Here is a 26564-nt window from a genome sequence, read left to right on the forward strand (position 1 = left end):
TTAAGTATATTTTATATTTTCTTACTCTATCATCCATGGTTAACTTTTACTTCACTTTTATGTCATTGTAAATATGAGTTACATTATGGATAATTTCTTCTAATAGTTTTACCTGTTTCCCTAATTGCCTCTTCAACTGTATATAATCTGCAGTATAATCCATCTGCTGCTGCTGCTGCTGCTAAGTCGCTTCAGTCGTGTCCAACTTTGTGCGACCCCATAGACAGCAGCCCACCAGGCTCCCCCGTCCCTGGGATTCTCCAAGCAAGAACACTGGAGTGGGTTGCCATTTCCTTCTCCAATGCATGAAAGTGCAAAGTGAAAGTGAAGTTGCTCAGTTGTGTCTGACTCTTAGTGACCCCATGGACTGCAGCCCACCAGGCTCCTCCGTCCATGGGATTTTCCAGGCAAGAGTACTGGAGTGGGGTGCCACTGCCTTCTCTGCTAACCCATCTATTAAGTTTTAAAACTTTCATTATTATATTTTACATGTCCAATATTGACATTTCCAATATTTCTAAAGAGAAATCTGCTCCTGATCTTATTGAGGATTCCTTGTATATGATGAGTATTTTTTCTCTTGATGCTTTCAAGATTCTGTTTTTGGCTTCTGACAGATTATTATATGGATTTCTTTCCACTTTCGTAGTTGGAGTCTGCTGAGTATCTTGGATTTGCAGATTTGTATCTTGCATCAAATTTGGGAAGTTTTTAGTTATTAATCTTCAAATAATCCTCTGCCCTTTTCTCCCTTTCTTCTCCTTCTGAGACTCCCACAAAGCATGGTCTAGTGGTGTTAGACCAAGAACTTAATGGTGTTTCACAGGTCCCCTGGGCTCCATTCACTTTTCTTCAATAGTTTTTCTTTTTTTTTTTCCTGTTCCTCAGACTTAACAATTTCAGTAGCTCTATCTTGAAGTTCATTGACTCCTTTCTCTGGCTTCTGAAATTGGCTTCTGAATCCCTTTAGTGAAAATTTTATGTCAGTTGTGTTTTTCAACTCTAGAATATCTTTTTGCCTTTTTAAAAATCTCATTATTGATATTTACATTTTGCTCATATCATTTTCTTGATTTTATTGACATTTCCTTTAGTATTTTGAGCATCTTTAAGACAATTGTTTTAAAAATCTCTGTCTAATAAGTTTAGCATCTGGTCATCCTCATGAATCTTTTCTGTCAAATTGTTTTTTTCTCTTTTAATGGGTCATATTTCTGTTTTTTTTTTTAATACCTTGTATTTTTGTTATTGTTGAAAACTGAACATCTGAATCTTGTAATGTGGTAATTCTAGAAATCATATTCTCCTCCCATGCCTTCAGATCTTGCTCTATTTTTGATTGTTGTAGAGTGTTTCTTTGTTGGGATCAGCCTGAGGTGTAAACCTAAGGTGATCCCAGGTGTTCTCTGAATCTGCATTTCTCTTTGGCCGTGTGCAATGACTATTTAAATCTCCTTTTGTAAGTGTTTGCTCTTGGGTATCCTAATCCTTAAATATCTGGCTTCCAAAGGGGGAAAAGAGAAAAGTCTAGGGGACATTAAAAAAAAAAAGGCACTGTCCCTTTAATTCTCCTTGAAGTCACTTCATTTGGTGGAAGTTACAACAATGGTAATCTGCCTTTGTCTGTACCTCTACATTGCAAAGCAATAATTCACAAATAAAACCTAGATCCCTAATATTTGACAGATGAGGTCCTAGTTGCCCACTCTTGTCTCCCACAAGCATGTTAGTGTTGGCTGCCTGCCATGCAGTTGAGGAGTTGAGGAGTACATAGATAGTACTATTGGGGGCAAAATTGACTAGAATTAACCACAATTTACCAGCCAAACCTATCCCTGGAAGCTGCAAGCCTTTGAATATACTCAAGATATCAAAAATTGTTGTATTAGATTCTGTTAGTCCAATTGTTGTCTAGGTCAAGAAATGGATTCCTTTCTATCCTCTTCTTCCCAGTTCCCTTCTACAGCCTTTTATAAGCTAAGTATATTTTATTTTAGGTTAAAAATCAGAAGCACTTCAGGATGGTAATACTGTTATTGACAATTATTATTTTAAATGATCCATGTCATTTTAACATGTTTTAAAAAATACTTAGGATAACTGAATTCACTGTTATAAAAATTTAAATCCAATATATTTTCCCTTAAAAAAAACTTTTTAACAACAGCTGTGTGAAACCATTTTTGGTACCAAATGGAAAGAGTTAACTGCTCCCCAACAGCAGTGCATGTGTCTGAGTGTTTATGTTCCATCATGGACTAGATGAGGCTGAGATCAAATCGGTAATAAATTGTGAGGAAAATGATTAGTCCTACTTCACACATTAAAAACTAACTAGAGACTTCACCTCCTACTTTAGAAGATAGAGACATTTTGGAAAATTACATGTAACAAAAAATAAGCTGAATGTTTAAAACAATTGAAAGATGGGTTATTAAGTATTATAACAGTAAATCTCTTTATAGAATGAAAAACTGCTGATTACTTTTTCCTTTTATGAATTTAGATATTCACATAGTAGTTTTTCTTAGTGAAGAAATCTACACAGGACCTCATAACATTTCCATGAGCTATGTGAAGTCACTAAAAAACTAAGTAGAGATTACAAATCAAGTTAATGACTGAACTGAGAATAAAACAAGAATAAATTATGCCTCAGTGTGTAACCACAGTGGTTGCTCTATTACTGTTAATGACATTTAGAACCAAAAGCATTTGATCTCTTCAAAAAGTGAGCAGGGCATAAATTATAGATTTGGGAGATTATATGCTGCAATTTTGTGGGCAATTCAATTAGCTACTAGGACTGGAAGTGCTAAACTTAGCTGAATAAATTTCCCAAGGTCACATGGAGAGTAAATGCTAAGTTATAAACTCAAGATCTGATTTTTAAAATAGAGTTCTTTTTCCATGAGTGTTGACCAAGATAGCAGAACCTTAACTAAGGCTCTCCTATTGATTGTGGGGAAAATATCAAAGACTGACTATCTGAGAACTCTGAACATAAATAACTGCAGATAGACTGGGGGCAGAAGTCAGAACTTGAATAATAACACTGAATGGGGCTAATTCCAGTTACGGAGCTGCACTACTATGGTCATGATGGCATAAGCAGAAGAACCCAGTAAGAAGACATATCTACCTGGCTAAAGTCTAGAAGTGTGAGTGAGAGGAAGCTCTGTTATTTTTTATTTTTTCCTTTTCTTTTGCCTTTGCCCTGAAGGTGGTCCAATTGTGTGGAACTGCATAATAGCACAGGGGATTAATACTCTACAAGAAATATTTTCTATTCCCAGTTTCCTTAGCTAGAAGCTGTTTCTTGTAGAGCAGTAACTGGAAGCTGCGGAGTACAGGGAAATGCTTAGAGGGGAGAGAGCTGGTTAAGGTGGATTTCTTAATTCTGAGAATCAGCTGACACAAGTCTCAGGCTTACTCCTGAGCTAAGCATGTGTGACAGACTCAAAGAAGTATAAGAAAGGGTTTTTTTTAAAAAAAAATAAATAAAATATACTCCACTGCCCAATTCTTAAGCTAATTCCTGAATTGTTCATGTGCTGGCAGACCCAAACACAATAGCAAAGGCTGACTCACCATCCATATAAGGCGAGACAGAATTTTCAACATGAATCCAATCAGATTGGTTGCTGAAACTAGCTAATTAACTAACTCTCTCCAGAGAATTTTAACAGAGGCCAGAGGTTTAAAAGATAATACTCAAAATGTCCAGGGTATAATCCAATATTACTCAACATAGAAAGAAATCAAGAAAACATGACCACCTATTACAGAAAAAGAAAATCAACAGATGTCAACTTCAAGGTGATTCAGATATTGGAGTTGTCAGAAAAACAACATTAAGCAGCAATTATAAAACCATTCTCCATGAAATAAAGGTCAACCCTTCTGAAATAAAAGCAAAGACAGAAGTTCTTAGAAAAGAAATGGAGAAGGCAATGGCACCCCACACCAGTACTCTTGCCTGGAAAATCCCTGGACGGAGGAGCCTGGTAGGCTGCAGTCCATGGGGTCGCTAAGGGTCAAACACGACTGAGCGACTTCACTTTCACTTTGCACTTTTTCATGCATTGGAGAAGGAAATGGCAACCCACTGCAGTGTTCTTGCCTGGAGAATCCCAGGGGTGGGGGAACCTGGTGGGCTGCTGTCTATGGGGTCGCACAGAGTCTGACACGACTGAAGTGACTTAGCAGCAGCAGCAGAAAAGAAACAGAGCCATAAAAAATAGCTGAATATAAATTTTAGAACTGAAAATACTGCAACTGTAATTTTAAAATTCACTGCCTAGGCTCAAAGGCAAAATTAAGATGAAAGAGGAAAAATGTCAATGAACTTGAAGATAGACTAACATAAACAATCTGAAGAATAGGATAAAAATGAGTTAAAAAAAAAGTGAACATCAGAGACCTGTGATACATTATTAAAAGATGTGCAATTCATGTCACAAAAGTACCAGAAATAAATGAGAAAGAAATATGTACAGAAAAGGAAAAAATCTGAAAACTTAATGGCTAATTCCCAAATTTGGTTAAAGACATAGTTTTAAAAGAAACTCTTTTAAAAAGCATAAACTCAAAAAAAATCTACATCCAGATACATAATAATCAAATTGTTGAAATTAAAGATAAAGAAAAAATATCTTCAAAGCGTCCAGAAAATAGAAAATAACACACATAATGAAATATCAATTCAAATGGTTGTGGATTTCTCCATAGGAACTATGGAGCCAGAAGAGTGGAATAGCATTTTTTTAAATGCTGAAAGGAAAGAACTGTTAATCCAGAATTCTATATCTATTGAAAATATCCTTCAGGAATAAAGGTAAGATAAAGACATTTCCAGATGAATGAAAGTATTAAAAGGTTTTGCTAGCACACTTGATCTAAGAACTGAAACTCTGAACCAATAACAACACAATGATGATCAACACTTAAACTTACTATGAATCAACTATTCTAAGCACTTAAATGGACTAGTTTACTTAATTCAAGAAGGCTGGTACTATTAACATCCTCATTGTAGAGATGAGAAAAAGAAATATGTGATATAGCTAGTAACAGAGCCAGAATAGAACCCAAGCAATCTGAGTTCAGAGATGATGCTCTTAACCATTACTTACTACAATCTTCCAACTTGTAAAAAAAAAACAAAAACCTGGAAAATATTAAGTTAATGAAATAGATGGGAGCCATTTAAACAGATTAACTAATTTTAATTACTTAAGTAAATAAATAATTATTATATTATTAAATTGTTAAGTATTATATTATTATTATTATACTAGAGATAAAAATAGGAAGGCAAGGCACCAACTTGATGTATTACTTTATCCTGAAAAATATTCTATTAAAACCAGGATGAAACATCGAGTTAGCAATAATAATTATAAAAATAAACACTTTTTTTGAGTACTTACTATGTGTCAGAAATTGTTTTGGCACTGAGGATGTAAAATGAATAAGATAAAGCAGCTGATCTTAACACAAATTTGTATTTCATACAAATTAGGTAAAACAGACAAGAAAGTAAATGATTATAACATAGCATGTGCTATAACATAAGCATGTACAAAGCCTCAAGTACATACAAGGCAAAAACTCTATAGAAAGGAGGCATCAATCTAATCAAGGCTATTAAAAAAATTTTTTTTAATGCTTTGAAAAGCACAAAAAAATAAACATTAAGGGAAACAGCCCATAATTCCTTTTCCATAACTCATGTGGACCACTATCTCTGTTTCAATTTTGTAAATAAACTCTCAGTTAATAGGTAATGGAAATAAAAGTCAGAAGAATCTGTTACCATGCTGTATATATGTTTTAATTTTCAAAGCCTTCAGCCTAAGAATGATGAACTCATTCCAAAATACTTAAAATCAGCTCCTATTAGTTTATTTTTATTCACTGGCAGGGAGGTACTCAGTAATTATGTGAATTTAAAAGGCAGAGGGGACATTAATCCAGAAAAATTTTTCAATAAGGCAAAAGCGCTGTTTCTATACTGGATCAGGAAAGCTACAGTCAGTTTAAGAAGTTAACAGTTACAATGAAAAAGTTCTCCAGATAAACGGGGGATTCTTAAGGTAAGGACCATGTCTTACTTTTCTTTCCACACTGAGTATTCCTAATGGCTAATACAAGGCCTGACAAATAGATTATTTTGAATAATAATAATTCAAGAGTTTGTTGAATTAGATTTTTATTATAAAGTAATTAACAAGAGATGAAGTTTAATTCTATCTTGACTATATTCCTTGTATGCCAAGAAAGAGTTGTTATATTCAAGGACTACTGCTTAATTCCATAGAGAAAAGGGACCAGAGGTGACCTTTGATCTCCTATGGGCAGGTAATATAAGTAAGGGTGAAAAAAGAACAGCATATGGAGAATCACTGTAGGTTTGTTAAAGACTAGCATGGACTTTTAAATTAAAAATATCATTACTTTAGTTTCTTTCTTGGTCTTATTATATGAAATGTTATAATATAGTACTTGTAACAGGAAAGAAAGTACAGCAACTGATGACCCACTCACTTTTACCTGTAGCTGCACCTCAAGTGGCTGCCACTTATAGGATACAAACTTAGTCTAAGTAACAGAAAGGGCATTATAACTCATTCTATGCATTAAATAGACATATTTACTTTTATATTCATTTTGCAAACAGGATCAATAAACAACTATAAATAATGATAGAGAAATCCTGCCAATTATAAAGTTACTATGTATTTTCTAGATTGCTCTGAGATCAACTGTGTAAATCAAAGGTCATTAAATCAACAGATTCTCACTAAGTTGACAGTTCTATCTTTACCTTAAATGATGTCTGTTGTTCTCGTTAAAGGGGATTTTAATCTAATAATTACTAAAATAATAAAAAATAACTAAACTATCAAATTGAGGATGGATGTCACCATGTAGGTCAATGAATCATAGTTTTAAATATACTAATTTAATATACTAGCTTTCTCTGGTGACTGAGACAGTAAACAATTTGCCTGCAATGGAGGAGGCCCAGGTTCCATCCCTGGATTTGGAAGATCCCTGGACTAGGAAATGGCAACCCACTCCAGCATTCCTGCCTGGGAAAGCCCATGGACAGAGGAGCCTGGAGGGTTACAGTCCATGTGGTTGCAAAGACTCTGACACAACCGAGTGACTAACACTTTGAACATATATTATTGATTTTCTTTTCATGACCACATATCAATATGCCTATTTACAAATGGAAATTAAGTTTCTAACTTGTAAATACCTATTAAAAGACTCTATTGCTTAGATTTATTAAATTAGGACTTGACAACTAAGGAAAATTAATTGATAACTATAATCACAAAAAAAGAATATATTGCATCTTAAAAAACTGGACTCTTCTTGGGGTTATAATTGATTATTTTCAGCAATCATATGATATTTTCAAGGTTTCAACATAATATGCAAAAAAAAATAAATAAAAAAGGATAAAAAACTTGAAAGAAACTGTGGTCAAGATTTAGACAGGATGCTGAGACTTGAGGGAGGGCAAAATTAAGTGGTATGACTATAAAGTTTCTTAGGTTTCTCAGTCTATTGTAGTGATTACTGGTGTGGAATTAATTTTCTTTGCACCACTTTGGTGACTTTCTTACCTAGAGAGCATGCCCAGAGGTGTAACATTAAGTGATCCCATCAGCATTGCCAGGGCCATCCCTGGTGCTTCCCGTTCTATTACTTCTTTTGTGGCCTGTAATTAAAGATTAAATAGCAGACTGAGTGAAATTAACCAAAAAATAAGGAAGGCAGAGTAGCAAAATTAACTTAAAAAATAATTATAGATCATGCTATCTATTAATATAAACCATACTTTGTAGTGCTCCAATTTGTTTTATTTTTAAGGCTTAAAGATTCAATTCTTTGGGACCACTGAATAAAAGCTGAAAACCAGGACATTGAGGGAACTTTTATATTAGTAGATCTTTCTTGTCCATTATAACTCAGAAGTGTTTGACAGCAATCTCATCTTGCCTATTAACCTTAATTTTAAAATTAAGCCTCAGATTGTTAAAATGGCTCAAAAGGTTTTCACAGAACAAGAAATCTGCGTATTTTTCTTTGTCTATCACTCTTGAAATAATCAGTCCCTAAAAACCTGAGAAACCCTTGTATCTCTCCTAGCTCGATGATTTTATGATAGAATAAATGGAACTCAAATCATCAAGTCAATTTTCTCCATAAATTGGGTAGAAGAAAAACTTGAGATTCTTTTCCAAATCTTCAATATTAATTATATATGTTTTAAAAAGGAATTAATAAAGTGATGGGCTTTAAGTATATAAGTTTTAAGATTGGGCATTCTTAAGACAAGTATGGTTAAATGTGGGATAGGTTTTAAAGGCAAGAAAATTTCATTTTCTAAAGTTCAACCGAAATATGTATATATTATCATAATGTGATGGTAAAGATAAGCTTTATGCTAAAGTTGGGAATGAAGTACATGATTTAATTCATTTCTAATCCTCTTTTTACATATGTAGCACGCTATAATAATTGGGAGCAACACAGGAAGAAAGCTTGCAAAATAAAGTATTATAGTAAATAAGAAGAAAGGCAAACAAAATAAAAAGCAAGTTATGGAAAACAGAGTGAAAAGTTGATATTTCAATATTTCATTAGAAGTAAAGTGATCATCCTAAATAAGGCCATTGCTCTATGGAAACTTTACATTGATAAATGTCTCATCTAGCCTAATAACCTAAATTTTAAAATGACGGCGCAGGTTGCTATAATAGTTCAACAGATTTTCAGAGTAAGAAATCTGGGAAGAGCAGTTAAAATGTGTCACTATGTGTCACATCCAGTTGATGTTATAAATAAGCTTTTAAGATGCATATAAATTACTTATATAGGATAAAGGATTACCAGAAATGATATAATCTACTGGTTCACTGAATCCCAGCATAATGTAATATTTAATAGTGTCAGAAATTTTAAAGAAAAATTAACACTAACATAATGCTTTTCAATAAAACCTGCTTTAAAAATAAAGGGCCAGCAGGAAGGAAAAATAGACATTCTTAAATTCTTAAGTTTGGAAATTAACCACTTTCATTAAAATATACAGCTAAAATTTGTTGAGCTAGTATACAGAATCTACCCCCATGTTTTCCAAATTCAATAAATCTGGTATGATTTTGATGTCTCTAGAAAAGAAAAACTATTTCCTGTTAAAATTGATTTACTGAAGTTTACAACTTCTTCGGAACCTTAAAATCTTAAAGCCCTAAAAAATCAAGGAAGGCATGTTACTGAGAACGATCTTAAAAGAGCTCTTTGCATAGAGTTTATATTGATTTCATTATCTGTTTGAAAAAGTCAACTTAACAATGTCTGACATTTAATGAATTTGTAGGTCCAGATAAAGATGATGTACTCCAAAGTAGAGTGGTACCCTTTATTTAAGCACAAGGAAGAAAATAGCAACAGATAGCTAAGAGGAAGTCTTTCACTTAGATACTTCTAAGCACAGCATTTATCCATCCATACAACAAATTCTTCTTAAACACCTACTATGTACTAGGTAGAATTCTATGCAATGATACTGCAACAGTGAATAAAACAAATTTATAAGAGTATGTAAACTCACTGTCATCTAGTATGTGAAAAATTCAATTGACAAATTACATATGAGAATCACCTAAAAGACATGCAATTCATTCATTTTTTCTAGATCCTCTAAAATATACCATGGATTTGGCCAGACCATGGTGGTCTACTTGGAAAGGCTTGTCCCAATTTTAAAAGAATTGTTTTATTGGACTTTGCTTTTGTAGTAATGCAGTGGGGTACAATTAAATGGTTCAGCAAAACTCATATTTATTAGCAAGTATTTGAGGCCATTGCTCACCACACTACACCGAGGTCCTCTTTAGAAGAAATTCTTTAAGTATCACAACTAGAAATGGGCATTCTTTTATGATACTAGTTTGTTTTTAAAATTATAATGATTGTGAATCAAGTTATTCTTGAGAACAGAGACAAATCTATGAATTTTTTTTTAAGTAGGCTTGCTGAATACATGGGGCTTCCCTGGCAGCTAAGACAGTAAAGAATACGCCTGCAATGCAGGAGATCTGAGTTTCATCCCTGAGTTGGGAAGATACCTTGGAGAAGGTAATGGCTACCTACAACAGTATTCTTGCCTGGTGAATTCCATGGACAGAGTAGCCTAGCGGGCTGCAGTCCATGAGACTGCAAAATGTCAGACACGACTGAGAGTCTAATACTTTCACTGAACACAACCAAATTTCGTCTTATTTTTCCTTGCTCTATTTTTCCACATTTATCTTATTAAAAGTTTTGCCGTGTTTTGTGTATTTGGCTAAGTCATCTTAAATATATTATAATGTGTTAGTAAATATATGGTTGAAAGATAGATGAATGTATGCATTCTTACACAGAGGACTTCCTCTTTTCCAAATGTAATTTAGGAGAGACAGCTAATTCTTTCCGAAGACTTTCTACAGAATGTTGGCCTATAGACATAAATCTTGTACAGCTGAGAACATAGGAGGAAAATACATATTGAGTAGTGATGTCACTAAAAGGCATTGGTGCTGAGTGAGGAGGGAGACTCTAGGACTAGACAAAAACCAACGCTTTTGCTTATATTTTCTTAATGCACAAATATAGTTTTTCTCACATCTACATCAAATGTATCTTTTCCCTCTTTGGTGTAGCAAAATGATCAACATCTGTGAAGTCAGACAATACCACCACTTAGTTAAGGTCCTGAGAGTAAGGACTGGATCTGGTGAAGCCCCTACCATAGTGGCCAACATATAGAATACATACTCAATCAACATTTGTTGAATAAGAGGAGTGAATAAATGAACCCATATAGGTTTGAAATCTGGCCTTATCACTTACTTGCTTTGTAAATTAGAACAAAATATTTAACCTCTCTGAGCTTCGGTGTACTTACAAACAAAATGGAGCTGATAATTAAGCATACCTACATTTTATGAGAATTAAATTATATAAGTAAATCACCTAGCATAGAGTAGGTATTCAATATGTGTCAATTTTCTCTAGGCCTCTGATTTCCAATCTTACATCTTCATAGTTTTTATTATACCAGTTAGAAAAGAGATACAATTCAAAAACCTAGAAACCAAACCCAGCAAGCAACAGTGGTTGAGAACCAAAGGTGAGGGGAAAGAGAAGAGACAGCAAGAACCCCAAAATAAGAACACGGGCAGGAAGATGAATACTGAAATCACAGTATCTAAAGGAACAAACAGCCAAACTAAGTAGAGATTAGAAGAATGAACAGGAGGGCACGAGCTGGGTAGAAACATCTGTGAACTGTAAATGGGAAGGCTCAACTAGAAGGCAAAGAGCAGGAAAATAAAAGTTAACTTGGAATAAAATAAGAAAAATATCTGTATAGGTTATTAGAAAATCCAAATAGAATAGTAGTTCTAACAATTGTAGCTTTATTCCTTTGATCATGTATACTAGAATGATACATATAGATAAAAGGTTATTAGTATCTATTAACAAGTAGATAACAAGAAATCATTATCTATTCACCATCAATGGCAAAAGAGATGCCATTAAAAGTATGAAATCATTTTCTTATTAATATTTAGCTTGTTGTTTCCCACTTTATTATTAATTTGATTACCATATTCTTTTTATCCTTGAGAAATAGTAGAAATTTATATTCTTACTTCAGATATAACCTTTTTTATACTAGTAGATTCCAAAACAATGAGGTTTAATTAGATTTACCTACACTCTTTAAATAAGACATTTTATTTTTAACTTTTAGATACTTTCTAAACTTTGAAGGTTGCAACTTCCATGGAAAATCACTTATTGTGATCTTTTTCTTTTACCCTTGACACTTTGAAGATAACATTAAAGTCAAAAAGATGCTCAAAGACCGCTCAAGTTGCCAAAAAAAAAAAAAAAAAAGGGTGTCATAAATAATGATTCTATAGCCCAGGGAACCTGTCAGTGAAGTTTGGGTCCATTTTTACCTTCATAGAAAAAAATCACCTTGAAAAATGTTATTGCTAACAGGCAATGATGTTTAAGTACGCACAGAACACACAATAGGTAAATGTAAATGTGTAGAAATTCCTTGTATGCATGGTGGTAGTAAAAAATCACACAGTAGAGTGCGTTTACTTATTTTTACAGACATACTTTAGTTAATTAGGTATAATTTGTACATAAATATTTACATAATTGTTACTTGAGTATACAATTTCCTAACAACTACTACAGAGTCTTCTGCTAATTAAACAATTTTAAATGACAAAGACTATCTGTGAAAATCTAACTAACAAGTACTAATAAACTTGCTAAGCTATCCAGGTGGAATATGATTACAGCAGTAGTTCTCAAACTTTAGTGTGCATCAGGATCTTATAGAAACCTTGTTAAACAATGGTTGCTGGGCCATAGCCAGAGATTTTGATTCAGAATGTATAGTTGGGGTCTCAAATTTTTCATTTCTAACAAGTTTCCAGGTTATGTTTGTGATCCTGGTCAGAGGACTATACTTTGAAAAATACACCACAGACAGACGAAATGAGATAGATTAATGATAATGTGCACAACTTGCTGTAACATTCATAATCACCTTATATTCAATTTTGTAAAACAGACTGAAATAAATTTAATGATCCTTCATCAGAGCAAAATATAGACCTTAGTGAGGAGATAAATTAGGTAAAAATAGGCAGCTTAATGCCAAACAATTAAACTTTCCTGACTCTATTCACTAATGCCAGCCAACTATATAAATTTTATTTTACACTTTAAAAAATGGTTATAATAAACAATCCATATCTTGTCCCTATAAGTATCCCACGGTACAGAGAAGTTATCTTTAATATATTTTTTCCTCAGGACTATATATGATGAATAAAATTTACATTGAGGACTCTTAGGGATGTTTAAGGAACACAACTATAAATTTACTCTTTTCTCCCCTCAATTAAGAAGCACAGTGGAAATACGAATCACATTATTATAAAGGCAACTTCTATTCTAATTAACTGAAAACACTCATTTACATATTTCGTTAATTTTATATTATTAACTACAAACATCTTTCAACCAATCACAACATATCAGTGAATCAACAATGTGACCAAATGGTTAAAGACTATTGCCACAAAGGAGAAGCTGCAACCAAGTAATGAAAATATTAATAGTTATTCCAGTTTTACTTAGGAGATATATACCTATTTGTAATGTATTTCTTTTTGGAGCTTTAGCTTTCTTAGATATTTACTATTCTAAGACTATTTCTTAGTCTTTTTCCACTCCTAGAAGAAGCAAAAAGCTTTTCAAAATGGAGATACTCCATTTTGTTTTTCAGTTAAAGCTATATAATACTTAAGTAAGATCTGGTTATAATGAAAAAAATCAAAGGAGATGGTAAAACAAAAATCTAAGTATCACAGGCAAATTTATCTTCCAGTCCATTCAATGAACATATACTTTGCAACAAGCATGAGATGCTGAGTGAAGAGTCTCTTGTTTCCACTGTTCACCTCAATTCCCAGAAGCACCACTGAGTTAACCTATCACCTGCTAGTTAAGATTTTAATGTTTAAAGAAAAGTAGTTTTGTACAGGGCATCCCAGGTGGCGCTGCGGTAAAGAATCCGCTGGTCAGTGCAGAGCAGACGCAAGTTTGATCCCTGGGTTGGGAAAATCCCTTGGAGGATGAAACGGTAACCCACTCCAGTATTCTTGCAAGGGAAATCCCAGGGCAGAGGAGCCTGGCAGGCTACGGTCCAGGGAGTCGCAAGGAGTCGGACATGGCTAAGCAATCAGACATATTTCTTGTATAACATGGCCCTAAAGCAAGCCAACCAATTTATCTGGCTCAACCAGACATAGGATTTATTATAATGTTAGCTGTACAAATACACTGGAGGTGATTAAAAGATTTCTAAGTACTTTATGAAAACTCTTACCCCATTTGTTAACATTTGGATCCCAACCCTTGTTAAAGAACCAAATTGAGTACATGTACATCAGTAAATACTCCTTAGTGAGTACTTATTGGGTACTTTCCTTACTCAGTGAGTAGTTTTTCATATTATTTTTCTCATTTACCTAAATATTAATAATTTGACAGTCAAATTATAAAAAAAATAAGGTAACTCAAATGAGTGAACTATTTTTTGTAAGAGATTTTTCACAAGAATAGCATTTATCTTTACAGTCTAATAAGTAGTCTATAAATTGCATTACTTTTTATCTCATTACAGGAAAATGTGAGAAAATAGTGGTATTTCTACAGATTATTAGCATTTTTATATATGCATTACACATTTATTCATTTTTGGCATTATGTTAAAAACAATAAAGTTCATCTTTATTGTAAGTTGTTGGTTACATGTCTTTTAATCTATAGAGAACAAAATATTATTAATTCATGCTCTTCAAAGGTTGATATATAGATATAGAAAAATATCCTGTTTCTCAAATATGAAGAAAGATGAAGTAGAAAGATGATCCAATTGAAATTTCACTGAAAGGCTGTTGTCTGGTCAGTTAACTGGGGAATACATAACCCAGCCTCTTTATTCCAACTACTCTGGAATTCTGTTATTTTTAATGTTATTAGTGGTATATAATATAAGTAGAAACATAACAGAAGCTACATTAAAAAGCTACCTAAAAAATCTACACACTGGATTTCCACTTTATTAATGATCACACATAATTACTAAGTTTCCTTACAGCAGTGTTTTTAATGTTCATATAACAATATAAGTTAAGCTGTGCTCAAAAATCTTAAGTCAGAATAAAAGAAATAAGCTCTTACTTTAGGCTCATAAGTACTATTTGCAAGTGACTCACTGACAACTGATTTTAGAAAAATTAAAACTTTGCTCTTTGCCTAAAGATACAATAATTCTCACTGGTAGATTCTTTAGAAAGTATCCACATTAGAAACATGTAATTATTACATCTGAAGTTCTTTTTCAACAAAACTAGATTTTTACCAAAACAGGCACTTGTGAAAAAGGGAGAGGAAGAAAAAAATAAGTGAGGTAAAGGAAGCAGAATAAGTGGAAGACCTGCTAAGAAAAGAGAAAAATCAAAAAATAGCCCATTCTTATTTTAAATATTATTATGTGTTCTATTTTGTCTTCTCCTACCACCCTGTTTTAAAATTACAGGCCAATGGGGAAATATGAAAATGAGTACAGTACTTCTTAAAAGCAAAGAAACCCAATATCGCCACTGTACTGAGATAACCTTAACTTAGAAGAAGTCCAATAGTAAAGATGGGAGAAAAACCTACATCCATATATATTTGGAGACTATGACATGGTGTGCATGCGTGCATGCCAAGTCTCATCAGTTGTGTCTTGCTCTTTACGACCTTATGGACTGTACCCTGCCAAACTCCTCTGTCCATGGGATTCTCTAGGCAAGAATACTGGAGTGGGTTGCCATGATCTCATCCAGGGGATCTTCCTGACCTAGGGGTCAAACCTGCGTCTCTTAATGCCTCCTGCATTGGCAGGAGGGTTCTTTACCACTAGCGCCACCTAGGAAGCCCAGGACATGCTGTAGCTTGAATTCAATAACTTATTCTCTTATAGTTTTGCTCATCTAAAGATTGATTTTAAACCTAATAACCTCTCACTTTATGATCAGGCCTTTTTTCATTCTATAACTTAATTGTCTTTCATTATTCACATATTAAACAAATACCAGCTTTTGTTCTGGAGAAGGCAATGGCAACCCACTCCAGTACTCTTGCCTGGAAAATCCCATGGACGGAGGAGCCTGGTAGGCTGCAGTCCATGGGGTCGCTAAGAGTTGGGCATGACTGAGCCACTTCACTTTCACTTTTCACTTTCATGCATTGGAGAAGGAAATGGCAACCCACTCCAGTGTTCTTGCTTGGAGAATCCCAGGGACAGAGGAGCCTAGTGGGCTGCTGTCTATGGGGTTGCACAGAGTCGGACACGACTGAAGCGACTTAGCAGCAGCAGCTTTTGTTCCTATGCTTCCAGAAATTTATCTCTTTCTCAGCTTTTCATTTGTAAAAAGGGGCAATCATATTTGTTATCCTTCTTATAAAACTAAAGTTCAACACAATAAAGTGGTTTTTAGTTAACCGAAAGGATGTCATAATATTTTTAATGCTAGTATGATAGATAACATTATATATTAATATAACATAAATTTATAATGCCATGTAAAAGCTCTTATTTCTCTTACTGACACTGAAAACATGAAAAGGAATACTATTACTAAGCAACATAATTCAATAATAGGAGAAATATTCACATCAGAAGGTTTTATTTATGATGACTTTCTTACAAAACATCTATAGATATTCTCTATTTAAATACTTAACAGATTCCTATACTACATAATACCAAAGAGATACTTTATTATCTTTTTGTAAGTGAAGAAACAGACTCACTAATAAATTTAATGAATAATGCAATGCCACACAGTAAATCAATAAAACTTAGGCTGTAGACTCCAATTCTGAAATTAATCCATTAAATCTAATTGCTATGTGCTTTCAGTTTAAAAAGCACTACACCCTATATAGACACAGGAAGGATCTCTGTACTTTGTTTAAACGCTACAGAATATAAAAATGCATAGCATCATTCCTAACATGTAGCAAGTGCTTAACAAATGTTGAATATTGAGATTTGTACTAAAACATAAACCTAACGTCACCTATGTTGTGCAAGTTGCTATTATGCACTACAGTCAAAGAAAGTGTGAAAACTGAACAGTTCTCTCAGAAGCAGTATAGAGTAGAAGTTATGGGCATGTTTGTTTTCAAATGTGTGTGAATTACCAGATGTATGAAGAATGCAATATGCCAGCAATAATCTTGAAAACTTAATGAAGATTTATCAAGAAACAGCAGTTTTAGAGATACCAATTACCAGGAATATAGCCTTGGACATTACCATAAAACCTCCAAAGTAAATTGGGAAAAGAATGTGCGAAGATAATAGATGTATTTTGAAGAAAGAAGAACTAACAGAACCTTCTGCATTTATGTTTTCACCCAAAGGCCAACAAAAAACAGCAATGTAATTATATACTTAAGCAAAGATGGAAAACTGTAAGTAAGTATCCATCACTACTTGTGGTAAATAAGTTGTTCAAACTGATAAGCCAAACAAATAAATATAATTTTTTAAAATTTCCGTAACAACCATAAATTACAAATTAAGGCTGTAAAGGCAACATCAGCCTGACAAGAGATCAGGATGGACTAAGATCCAGGATGCTGGAAAATAGGGGAACACAAAGAAGCAACATTTGACTCAACTCAAATTAATGCTCTGCTTCTAATATTTATCATAATCACTTAAAACAAAGAATTATTATACTTTATAGCAGAAAAATCTATAAAAGTCTCAAAAAAGAAAGAGTGAGAAATAAATAATTCAGTGAGTTAACAACCTGGAACACATTATTTATTAAATAAAATTGATATGTTAGAAGAAAATATTTACCTTTATTATAATGGAAAAAAAATCTCTTAACCAAGGACTTAAAAATAATGAGGCCCAATTTTGAAAAACTGTTCTAAAAAGAGGTGCCACTATCCTATGCAAATGAAAAAGTGAAACCAAAGAAATGGAAAAAAAGATCATAAAAATAAAAAGTTCTTAAAAAGTTAAATAATAGCTCTTATATCCACCCTTAATTTGAAACATAAAATATTTTATCCTATAATTATGAGATTCTCCCAAGGAATCATAATTTACATGTGAGTGTACCCTTGTGTACACACACAGGTATATATATATACACACACATATACTTTTTTGGTATGGAACTTTGGGCTGACATCGTAGAATCAGGATCTTTAACTTAAGCTGTGAAGATCCCCAGATCTTTTCAGATCATCCAGATCTGAATGATACTTAGAAAGGTACTTAGAATTATGTAGTTAACTATCCAAAAACCTCCTATATTTCCTGCAAGTCTGAGATTTAGAAGTCAAAATAGAGTCTATCCTTAAACAAAACACTTCATAAAACTGAAGATAATGTATATGCATGTATACACACAAGTACTTGTCTCAGGACTGAAGTTGAGTTCTTAAGGTTAGGGTTATAGGCAACTGAATAGTTGACTTTATTAGGGCAGCTGGTTGGAATAGGAAGGAAGAAGTTAGTTCGATCTTCTGAAATGAAGTGAAGTCAAAGTCGCTCAGTCGTGTCTGATTCTTTAACCCCAGGGACTATACAGTCCATGGAACTCTCCAGGCCAGAATACTGGAGTGGGTAGCCTTTACCTTTTCCAGGCCAGAATACTGGAGTGGGTAACCTTTCCCTTCCCCAGGGGATCTTCCAACTCAGGGATTGAACCCAGGTCTCCCGCATTGCAGGCAGATTCTTTACCAGCTAAGACTGGCACTAAGCAAATCCCAACACCTAGTCAAGAATGAGTAGATATAACCATTTCTATCAACATGTAGACAACATACACAAAAATATACACATATATACTCCTGAAGCTGCTCATTTATTGGGTTGGCCAATAAAACACTGCCTCTTTCAGTGCTGTTTTGATGTTCATTTTAGCCCACATATACACTTTATTAAGTGTCTACCTGTTCTCTATTCAAACTTTAGAACAAGTTTATTAAGAACAAGTGAACCTCAAAATAGACACTTCACACATATATGTCACAAAATGAAAACCTGTATAAAATAATTTCCAATATAACTTATTAATACTTTTAAGATATATTCTATTATCTGCTTTATTCCAATGCTGTTTAAAAGCCTGCTGTCATTCCTATGTAAGTGATCTGTTCTTTCTCTCTGGCTAGATTTAAGATTGTCTGTTTTGTTTCTAAAGTTTTACTTTTATGTGGTTAGGTATCGATTTATTTCATTTATTCTTCTTGAGATACATTATATGTTGAGGATCTGTAGATTCATGTTTTTCTTATCAGTTCTATAAATTTACAGCCATCATCTTTTAAAATCATGTTTTTTCCTCCATTCTCTCCTTTGGGGGATTTTGATGTATTTTGGACCTTTCATTTCACTTTCCATGCCCTATTTCTGTATTTTTTTCCATTACATCATCTCTCTGTGAGATAGTTCTGATATGAGATAATTTCCTCAGGTACATATTTCAGTATGCTAACTCTTCTACTGCTCCAATCTGCTGTTTTATCTGTCCTCAGATGTAAAAATTTTAACTTTTATTTTCTTATTTCTAAGAGTCCCATTTTCTCCCCATTTGCTCGTTCATAAATGATGGTCTCTTGTTATATTTTTATCTTTGCAAGTATGTCTTTGTTCTTTGGATATTTCATCATCCACTAGTGAACCCTGGATTTCCAGGGACAGTTTGATATACTTCTGCTGTGTCTGCATCCTTTCTGGTTTAGTATTTGTCCTAAACAAATTCCCCTAATATGAGCAACAAATAAGAATGGTTACCTAAGTCTTCTCTGTCTTACATTTTGTGTTTGATAGTTCTAGCAGTCATTTTTTCACTTCACCTATTAATTAATGGTTTTGTTGCCTTACTTGTGCTTGGGGAGTTTATATGTCCTTTGACAGGATATGCCTCAGAGGGTATGTTCTTTTACTGGGCCAAGTTTTTCCACAGTGGGAAGGTATTTCAAAGTACCAAATCAAAATATATTTAGAAATCTATATTCAGAAAAAAATTAAAGCTATTAATAAAAAGCGTTTAAGTCATAAAAACATTTGCCTTTTCTTAATTTTAAATAACCATATATTTTTTCAGTTAAAATCTCATCTTTATATTAAGCTTCCTTGGTGGTCCAGCCTGGATCTGCCTGCAATGCAGGAGACAGAGGTGTGATCCTGGAGTCCGGATGATCCCCTGGAGAAGGAAAAGGCAATCCACTCCAGTATTCTTGCCTAGAAGCCTCATGGACAGAAGAGCCTGGTGAGCTACAGTCCACAGGGTCGCTAAGAGTCAGACAAGACTTAGCAACTAAACAATAACAACTTAATTAAAAAGTCATCATTTTATGCTCTTATTAAACACCTGTAATGTGCAAAATATCCATTCTAAAGGAGATCAGTCCTGGGTGTTCACTGGAAAGACTGATGCTAAAGCTGAAACTCCAGTACTTTGGCCACCTCATGTGAAGAGTTGACTCACTGGAAAAGACTCTGATGCTGGGAGGGATTGGGGGCAGGAGGAGAAGGGGACGACAGAGCATGAAATGGCTGGATGGCATCACCGACTCGATGGACATGAGTTTGAGGGAATTCCGGAAGTTGGTGATGGACAGGGAGGCCGGGGGTGCTGCAATTCATGGGGTCGCAAAGAATCGGACACAGCTGAGCGACTGAACTGAATTGAATATGCAAAATGCTATGGTCCTAAATATTCTAACACAAACCAGGAATTATAAAATTTGAAGACAGAGTTTCTGGTAAATAAAATAAGAGCTTTCTACAGATGGTCTTAAGTTTTCTTTTCAGTTACTAAGCATCATGAGAAATAGGACATCTAAAAAAGGCTTTTACATTCTACCCTTCTTTTAAGATTGATCTTAATTTTGACCAGAGGGCATCCGGTTGGGGAATGAGAAAAGAATTTAACTTGTAAGAGATATTTTCTTTTAGAACATTTGTGCAAGATCTCTATAAGGAGATTATTACCTCTGAATGCATAGTAAGAAAACATCTATTACTGTAATATGGTTACAAATAAACCAAAGAAAAATTGATTCCTCAACATCTAAAATGTTTTTATGCTGCTGATGGAAAATAATTTCTATTTCTTTATAAATACTAAATATTACAAGAAATCCAAAAGCATTCAGAGAGAAATACAAAAGTCTTCAGTGGTTTGTATTTTATAAATATCCATATATCTAACTAGTGAACTTTCCAGGTATTGATTTTGATGTTTATGGAATTACATACTATTAAACATACATGAACTGTGGTGCTGGAGAAGACTCTTGAAGGAGATCCAACCAGTCCATTCTAAAGGAGACCAGTCCTGGGTGTTCATTGGAAGGAATGATGCTGAGGCTGAAACTCCAATACTTTGGCCACCTCATGTGAAGAGCTGACTCATTGGAAAAGACTCTGATGCTGGGAGGGATTGGGGGTGAGAGGAGAAGGGAACGACAGAGGATGAGATGGCTGGATGGCATCACCGACTCAATGCACATGAGTTTGGGTGAACTCCGGGAGTTGGTTATGGACAGGGAGGCCTGGTGTGCTGCGATTCATGGGGTTGCAAACAGTTGGACACGCCTGAGCAACTGAACTGAACTGAAATGAACTGAAACATACATGAAGCTTTGCACCAGTTTCTGTATCTGAGGCAACTAACTTCGCTCAATGTTCTCTTTCACTTCACTAGATCTTCTGTGCTACACACGTATTGTGTTAGTGCTTGTCAGCAGGACAAGAAATACTTGATGTAGGAGACAAGGGGAGAAAAAGAGATAAAGGGTTTCAGAGACTGGTTATTAGCACCTGCTATTGTCATTGCTGGTATTCAAAACTGAAGGAGTGAAATTTCCTCCACAGAATGCTTACATAAAGAAGCTACATCTTCCTTTGCAAGGTATTGAATATAATCTACTGTTCTTTAAGAAAGAAAGGAAAAATAAGAAAAAGAAAAATTATATGACAACTTGCTTGTTAGGATTAGTTGCCTACAAAGAGTCTCATGATTGCAAAGACATTTAGATCTTCTTATCAAATATAAAAAGAACTTGAAGTCCAATAAAGGTATGACAGAAATATTGCCTTTTCAGGTTAACCTTTACCAAAGAAATATATTATACAACTTTATTTCCAATTGAAGCTTTTCTCAAAATAAAATCAGAATTTCAGATGTCACAAGAAAAGAAAATATATATTTATTACTAATAAAACAAGCTGAATAAAATGATTGTCATATTTTCCTTTATTCCAGATCTTATACTTTAAAATATCTATTTTTTTCACTAAATATATTTTTCAGAATGAATACAAGTAAAGCAGAATCTTTTAAAATTGTTCATCATTGTTAAAAAAAAAAGTTAAATCTGTATGTTATTTCTATTTTACTGCTTTTCTCCTGACATGTGAAAATTTGATCTTCCCTTAGCCGTATTGTCAAAATAAATAACTTTAGTAGGATATCAGGGGTTGGGAGAAAAAACAGGTTACTAAAACTTATCTTAAGTGTAACACTTTAAAGAGATTACCTTAAAGGAATCACTGAAGTACTGACCAATAGGAAAGAAAGTAATTGCTCTTAAGTTTGAAGGCACATATCAAGTTAGGGAGGACAAATAAATTCCAAGTTCAAATGACTACTTAATCAAATCCATAAAGAAAACTGTGAATATCAATTGAAATTCCTGACACCCAGAATTCAAGTGAGCTTTAGCTGACAGTGAGAATAAATTAAATTAACAAACATTTTCTGTATTAGTATACAGTTGTATCCCGGAGTGTGTGGGGGCAATCCCTCAGTGTTCTTGCAATTAATTCAAGAACAACCTCTTGAACACTAATTATCTATTTATCTAGTCATTCTCTATTCTTTCACTATAAAACCAATAAATTTGGTTTTAGGTAACCCTGTATATTAACAGCTACCAAATCACTAATCTGTCACTGAAGGCCCTAGGTTTTAAAATTAAAGAGATTCTTATTGGCATTTAAACTATTACCAGAATCCTTTAGCTGTGACAAGATATTAAATAGAGACGTTCTTAATCCTGAATCAATAATGCTTGTAAGAGGCAAAAGGATTCCCTCATATGTAATCACTCTGACTTTGAACATTTTCCTTGAATAATTAGAAGAAAATAACAAAAATTTGTGGATGATATTAGAAATGCATGTTTTGCCAAATGCCTTTTTCCCTCTTTTGGAAAGTAAGTTCCTTGAGAGCAAGGATTTTGTGTTACAGATATCTAACTGGTTGTTTAGTACAGAGTTAAGCCTTTTTTCAATAGATTCTGAGAGAACTGTTGGATGTACTGAATTAATTTCTTTCTTATTCATACAAAATAGTACTAGTTTACACACCATCCTTGAGAGAATTGAGACAACAGTCACTCAAATAATTTTCTGTGTTTGATAATTTAGATGAGGAACCTTGGCTAAAATCACCAAAAATTTATTGAGTTAACAAGGGAAAACATTATCACTTAAAAGACTGAAAGTATTTTTTCTTAAACCCATTATTAGTGCATTTTTAACTACTCTAGTTTTAAACCCCTTGATGACAAAGAACAATCCTTTCCAACCTTTGTAACTCCTTTAAGGTTTAAGACACTATGATGCAGAGTTCAATTTAGGTAGAAAGCTAGGTATTCAAATTGAAGACCAATAACTGAAATGAAATTAAAAGACGTTTGCTCCATGGAAGAAAAGCTAAGACAAACCTAGACAGCATATCAAGAAGCAGAGACACTACTTGGCCAACAAAGGTCTGTCTAGTTGTCTATGGTTTTTCCAGTAGTCATGCATGGATTTTAGAGTTGGACGTAAAGAAACTGGTTGCTGAAGAATTAATTGATGCTTTTGAACTGTAGTCTTGGAGAAGACTCTTGAGATTCCCTTGGACTGCAAGAAGATCCAACCAGTCCATCCTAAGGGAAATCAGTCCTGAATATTCACTGGAAGGACTGATGCTGAAGCTGAAGCACCAATATTTTGGCCACCTGATGCAAAGATCTGACTCATTTGAAAAGACCCTGATGCTAGGAAAGATTGAAGGCAGGAGGAGAAGGAGACAACAGAGGATGAGACGGCTGGATGGCACCACTGACTCGATGGACGTGAGTCTGAGTGAACCCTGGGAGTTGGTGATGGACAGGGAAGCCTGGTGTGCTGCGATTCATGGGGTCGCAAAGAGTCAGACACGACTGAGCGACTGAACTGAACTGATTTCATTTCAAATATTTTTTAAGTTCAACCTTCTCCAGAATCACTTTTGCTTTCCTCAAACCTCCAACATTTGTGTTATTTCAATTTTTTCTCCCTTTTATTCTTACAACAGAGCATCTTCTAAATCTCACTTGGTCTTCTGTGGCCTTTCTGAAAGTTTGTAACTTCTTTTACTCCTAATAAAGTATCTTGGACTTGTTATCATGCTAATGTTGTATCATGTAAATGATTTGCTACTAATTTAATTTCTCCTTAGACAAAAGCATTAAACGCTACTGAATTCACTTCTAAGTAAATACCCAAAAGGATGGAAAGAAAAAAGGTACTTGCACAGCAATGTTCATAGCAGTATTAATAGTCAAAAGATGAAAACAACTCAAGTATCCCTCGGCAGATGAAGAGATAAACAATTGTATATATACACAATGGAATATTCTTTAAAAATGAATGAATGTGTGATATACACTACAACATGAATGAACCTGAAAATATTATGCTAAGTGAAATAAGTCATATTGAGAAAGACAAAAATTGTATGATTCCACTTGTATGAGGTACCTAGAATGGGCAAATTCAGAGACAGAAAGTAAAATAGAGGTTACCAGGGGTTGTGGAAAGAAGGAATGAGGAGTTACTATTTAATGTACAGAATTTCTATTTGGGATTTTGATAAAGTTCTAGAAATCTACAGTGATGATGGCTATACAGAATGGTGAAAGTGTTTAATGCCACTGAATTGTACACTTAAAAATGATTAAAATAGTAAATTTTGTTGTGTGTATTTTATAAATTTAAAAAAATCTACTGAAATACTTTTCTTGATATTCCTAGAGCAGCCCTTTGGTTCACATTAATTTTACCTCTATTACTAAAAGAAAAGAAAAAGGAGAAAAGAACCAACTATGGATACCTTTTTCTCTATTTCCTGTTTATCACTCTCTTTTTAGCTTTCCCCTATTCCTTTTCTATTTTTTGAAAAATAAAATAAAATTTAATATGGATACTCAGCATTTTCTGCACTTCATGCAAAATGATGTGGATACATACGCACATAGAACACTTCAAGTCTACATACACACACATGCATGCATGTAAACGCTTCCCAATTTAAATCTCCTTAGATTCCTGAAACTGAAAATTTCACAATTCTTCTCTACTTCTTGTCTGATCTTGTCATTCATTTAAATATAAAGGAATAAGACAATAAGCTTTACATGCAGATAATTTCTATTTCAATTTTTTCTAGATGCCAAATACTAATATCAATTTAAAAGTTTACCTACACACAAGAAGAGATAACCTAAAGTCTAGGAGGAAAAGATAAATACATCAAAAGGATCTCTAAATGATAGTACATAAATTATGGAGTGGCAGAGAAATGATATTCTCAGGAAAAAATGGAGCAGAGTGGAAAGTTACTTTAATCTTACCTACAGAGAACTATAAGACCATTAAATTTATTATTTTTAGAGATGATCCTTGAAAGTTTCAAAAAACCATTCTGGTCTTAACAGAAAGGATAAAAGTAATAGGAGCAATTTATCCTCATGAAGCCCTGAAAAAATCAGGGAAAACAAATTAGAAAACAAATTTAATATATGGAAAATTACTGATAGATCCCACATACAAGGAACAAAAAGCACATAGTATGTGATATGAAAAGGCAACTGAAGCAAAGATGATAAATGATTTAGAAAGAAAAATCTATTCCTAAATAGAAGGAAGAATGTGGAGTTGTATAAAAAAGCAGAAAGGATAGTGGTAGTGACTTTAAGTCAGTTTAGGAGTAAATTGGACTGGACTAAAATAGTAAAGGATTTTCCATTCCTAAGATATGTTTGGACGATAAGTAGGCAACACTTCTCTTGGAAATAAAATCTGATTAGGATTACAAGACAACAGATGAACAACACCAGTGATTTAGCACAGAAGTATAAAGGAGGCAATATGGACCAAACAGCAAGTTGCATTGCTGAGTACATAGACGATAAATGCAATGTCTCAAGTCCACTGATTGGGCAGCCATGTGCAGCAAATAGGTAGAGAAGAACAGTAGTCAAGCATATTCAGTCAGCAGTCCAACTTAGTGGCACAAGGCAAGTGGAGATAGGTAACAGAAGTGTTAAACAATCAGAACCTACTTATAATATTACAGGCATAGACTCGGTAGGGCAAGATCAGGCAGACAGACAGCACAGCACTTGGAAGGCCACAGTAGAGGAGAATGGTAGGAGAGCAGATAAACAATGTTGGGCAGTCTAAAAATGCTAAAATAGCAGATGAATATGTAGTATCAGGCCATTTGCTGATGGACAAAGCACCAGTGAGTGAAGAACGCAAATCATTCAGCAGATAAGTAATGGGGGCAAAAAGTAGAGACAAAAAATCAAAGGCAGTCAAACAGGAAGACAGAACAGCAGAGAAGCAATGACAGATCATCAGAAGCAGTTGGGTAGGGTAGTGAAAAGCTGTCAGCAGGGGAACAAAACACCATTCAGGAAAAGATGAGATTAAGAGTGAAGCAGTATCCTGAATGGAGTGTCTTCCATCTAGGTAATAGTCATCAATAAGCTGCACATGAGAATCCACAAGAGAAATAGCACATAAATGGAGAGAGCAGATGGATCTGAAC

General features: G+C 34.0%; 1 protein-coding gene across 5 annotated transcripts in view; it reads right to left on the reverse strand.

Annotated features, from left to right (window-relative positions):
- GPHN (gephyrin) overlaps positions 1-26564 on the reverse strand; it is a 547122-nt gene that overhangs the window by 263527 nt on the left and 257031 nt on the right. For all 5 annotated transcript variants that reach the window (XM_040226253.1, XM_040226252.1, XM_040226254.1 and 2 more), the window contains exon 5: positions 7644-7738. In XM_040226253.1, the coding sequence (XP_040082187.1) occupies positions 7644-7738 (95 nt within the window). The remainder of the gene's footprint in view (positions 1-7643; positions 7739-26564) is intronic.

Source organism: Oryx dammah, unplaced genomic scaffold, assembly GCF_014754425.2.
Source record: "Oryx dammah isolate SB20612 unplaced genomic scaffold, SCBI_Odam_1.1 HiC_scaffold_26, whole genome shotgun sequence".
NCBI classification, from domain to species: domain Eukaryota; kingdom Metazoa; phylum Chordata; class Mammalia; order Artiodactyla; family Bovidae; genus Oryx; species Oryx dammah.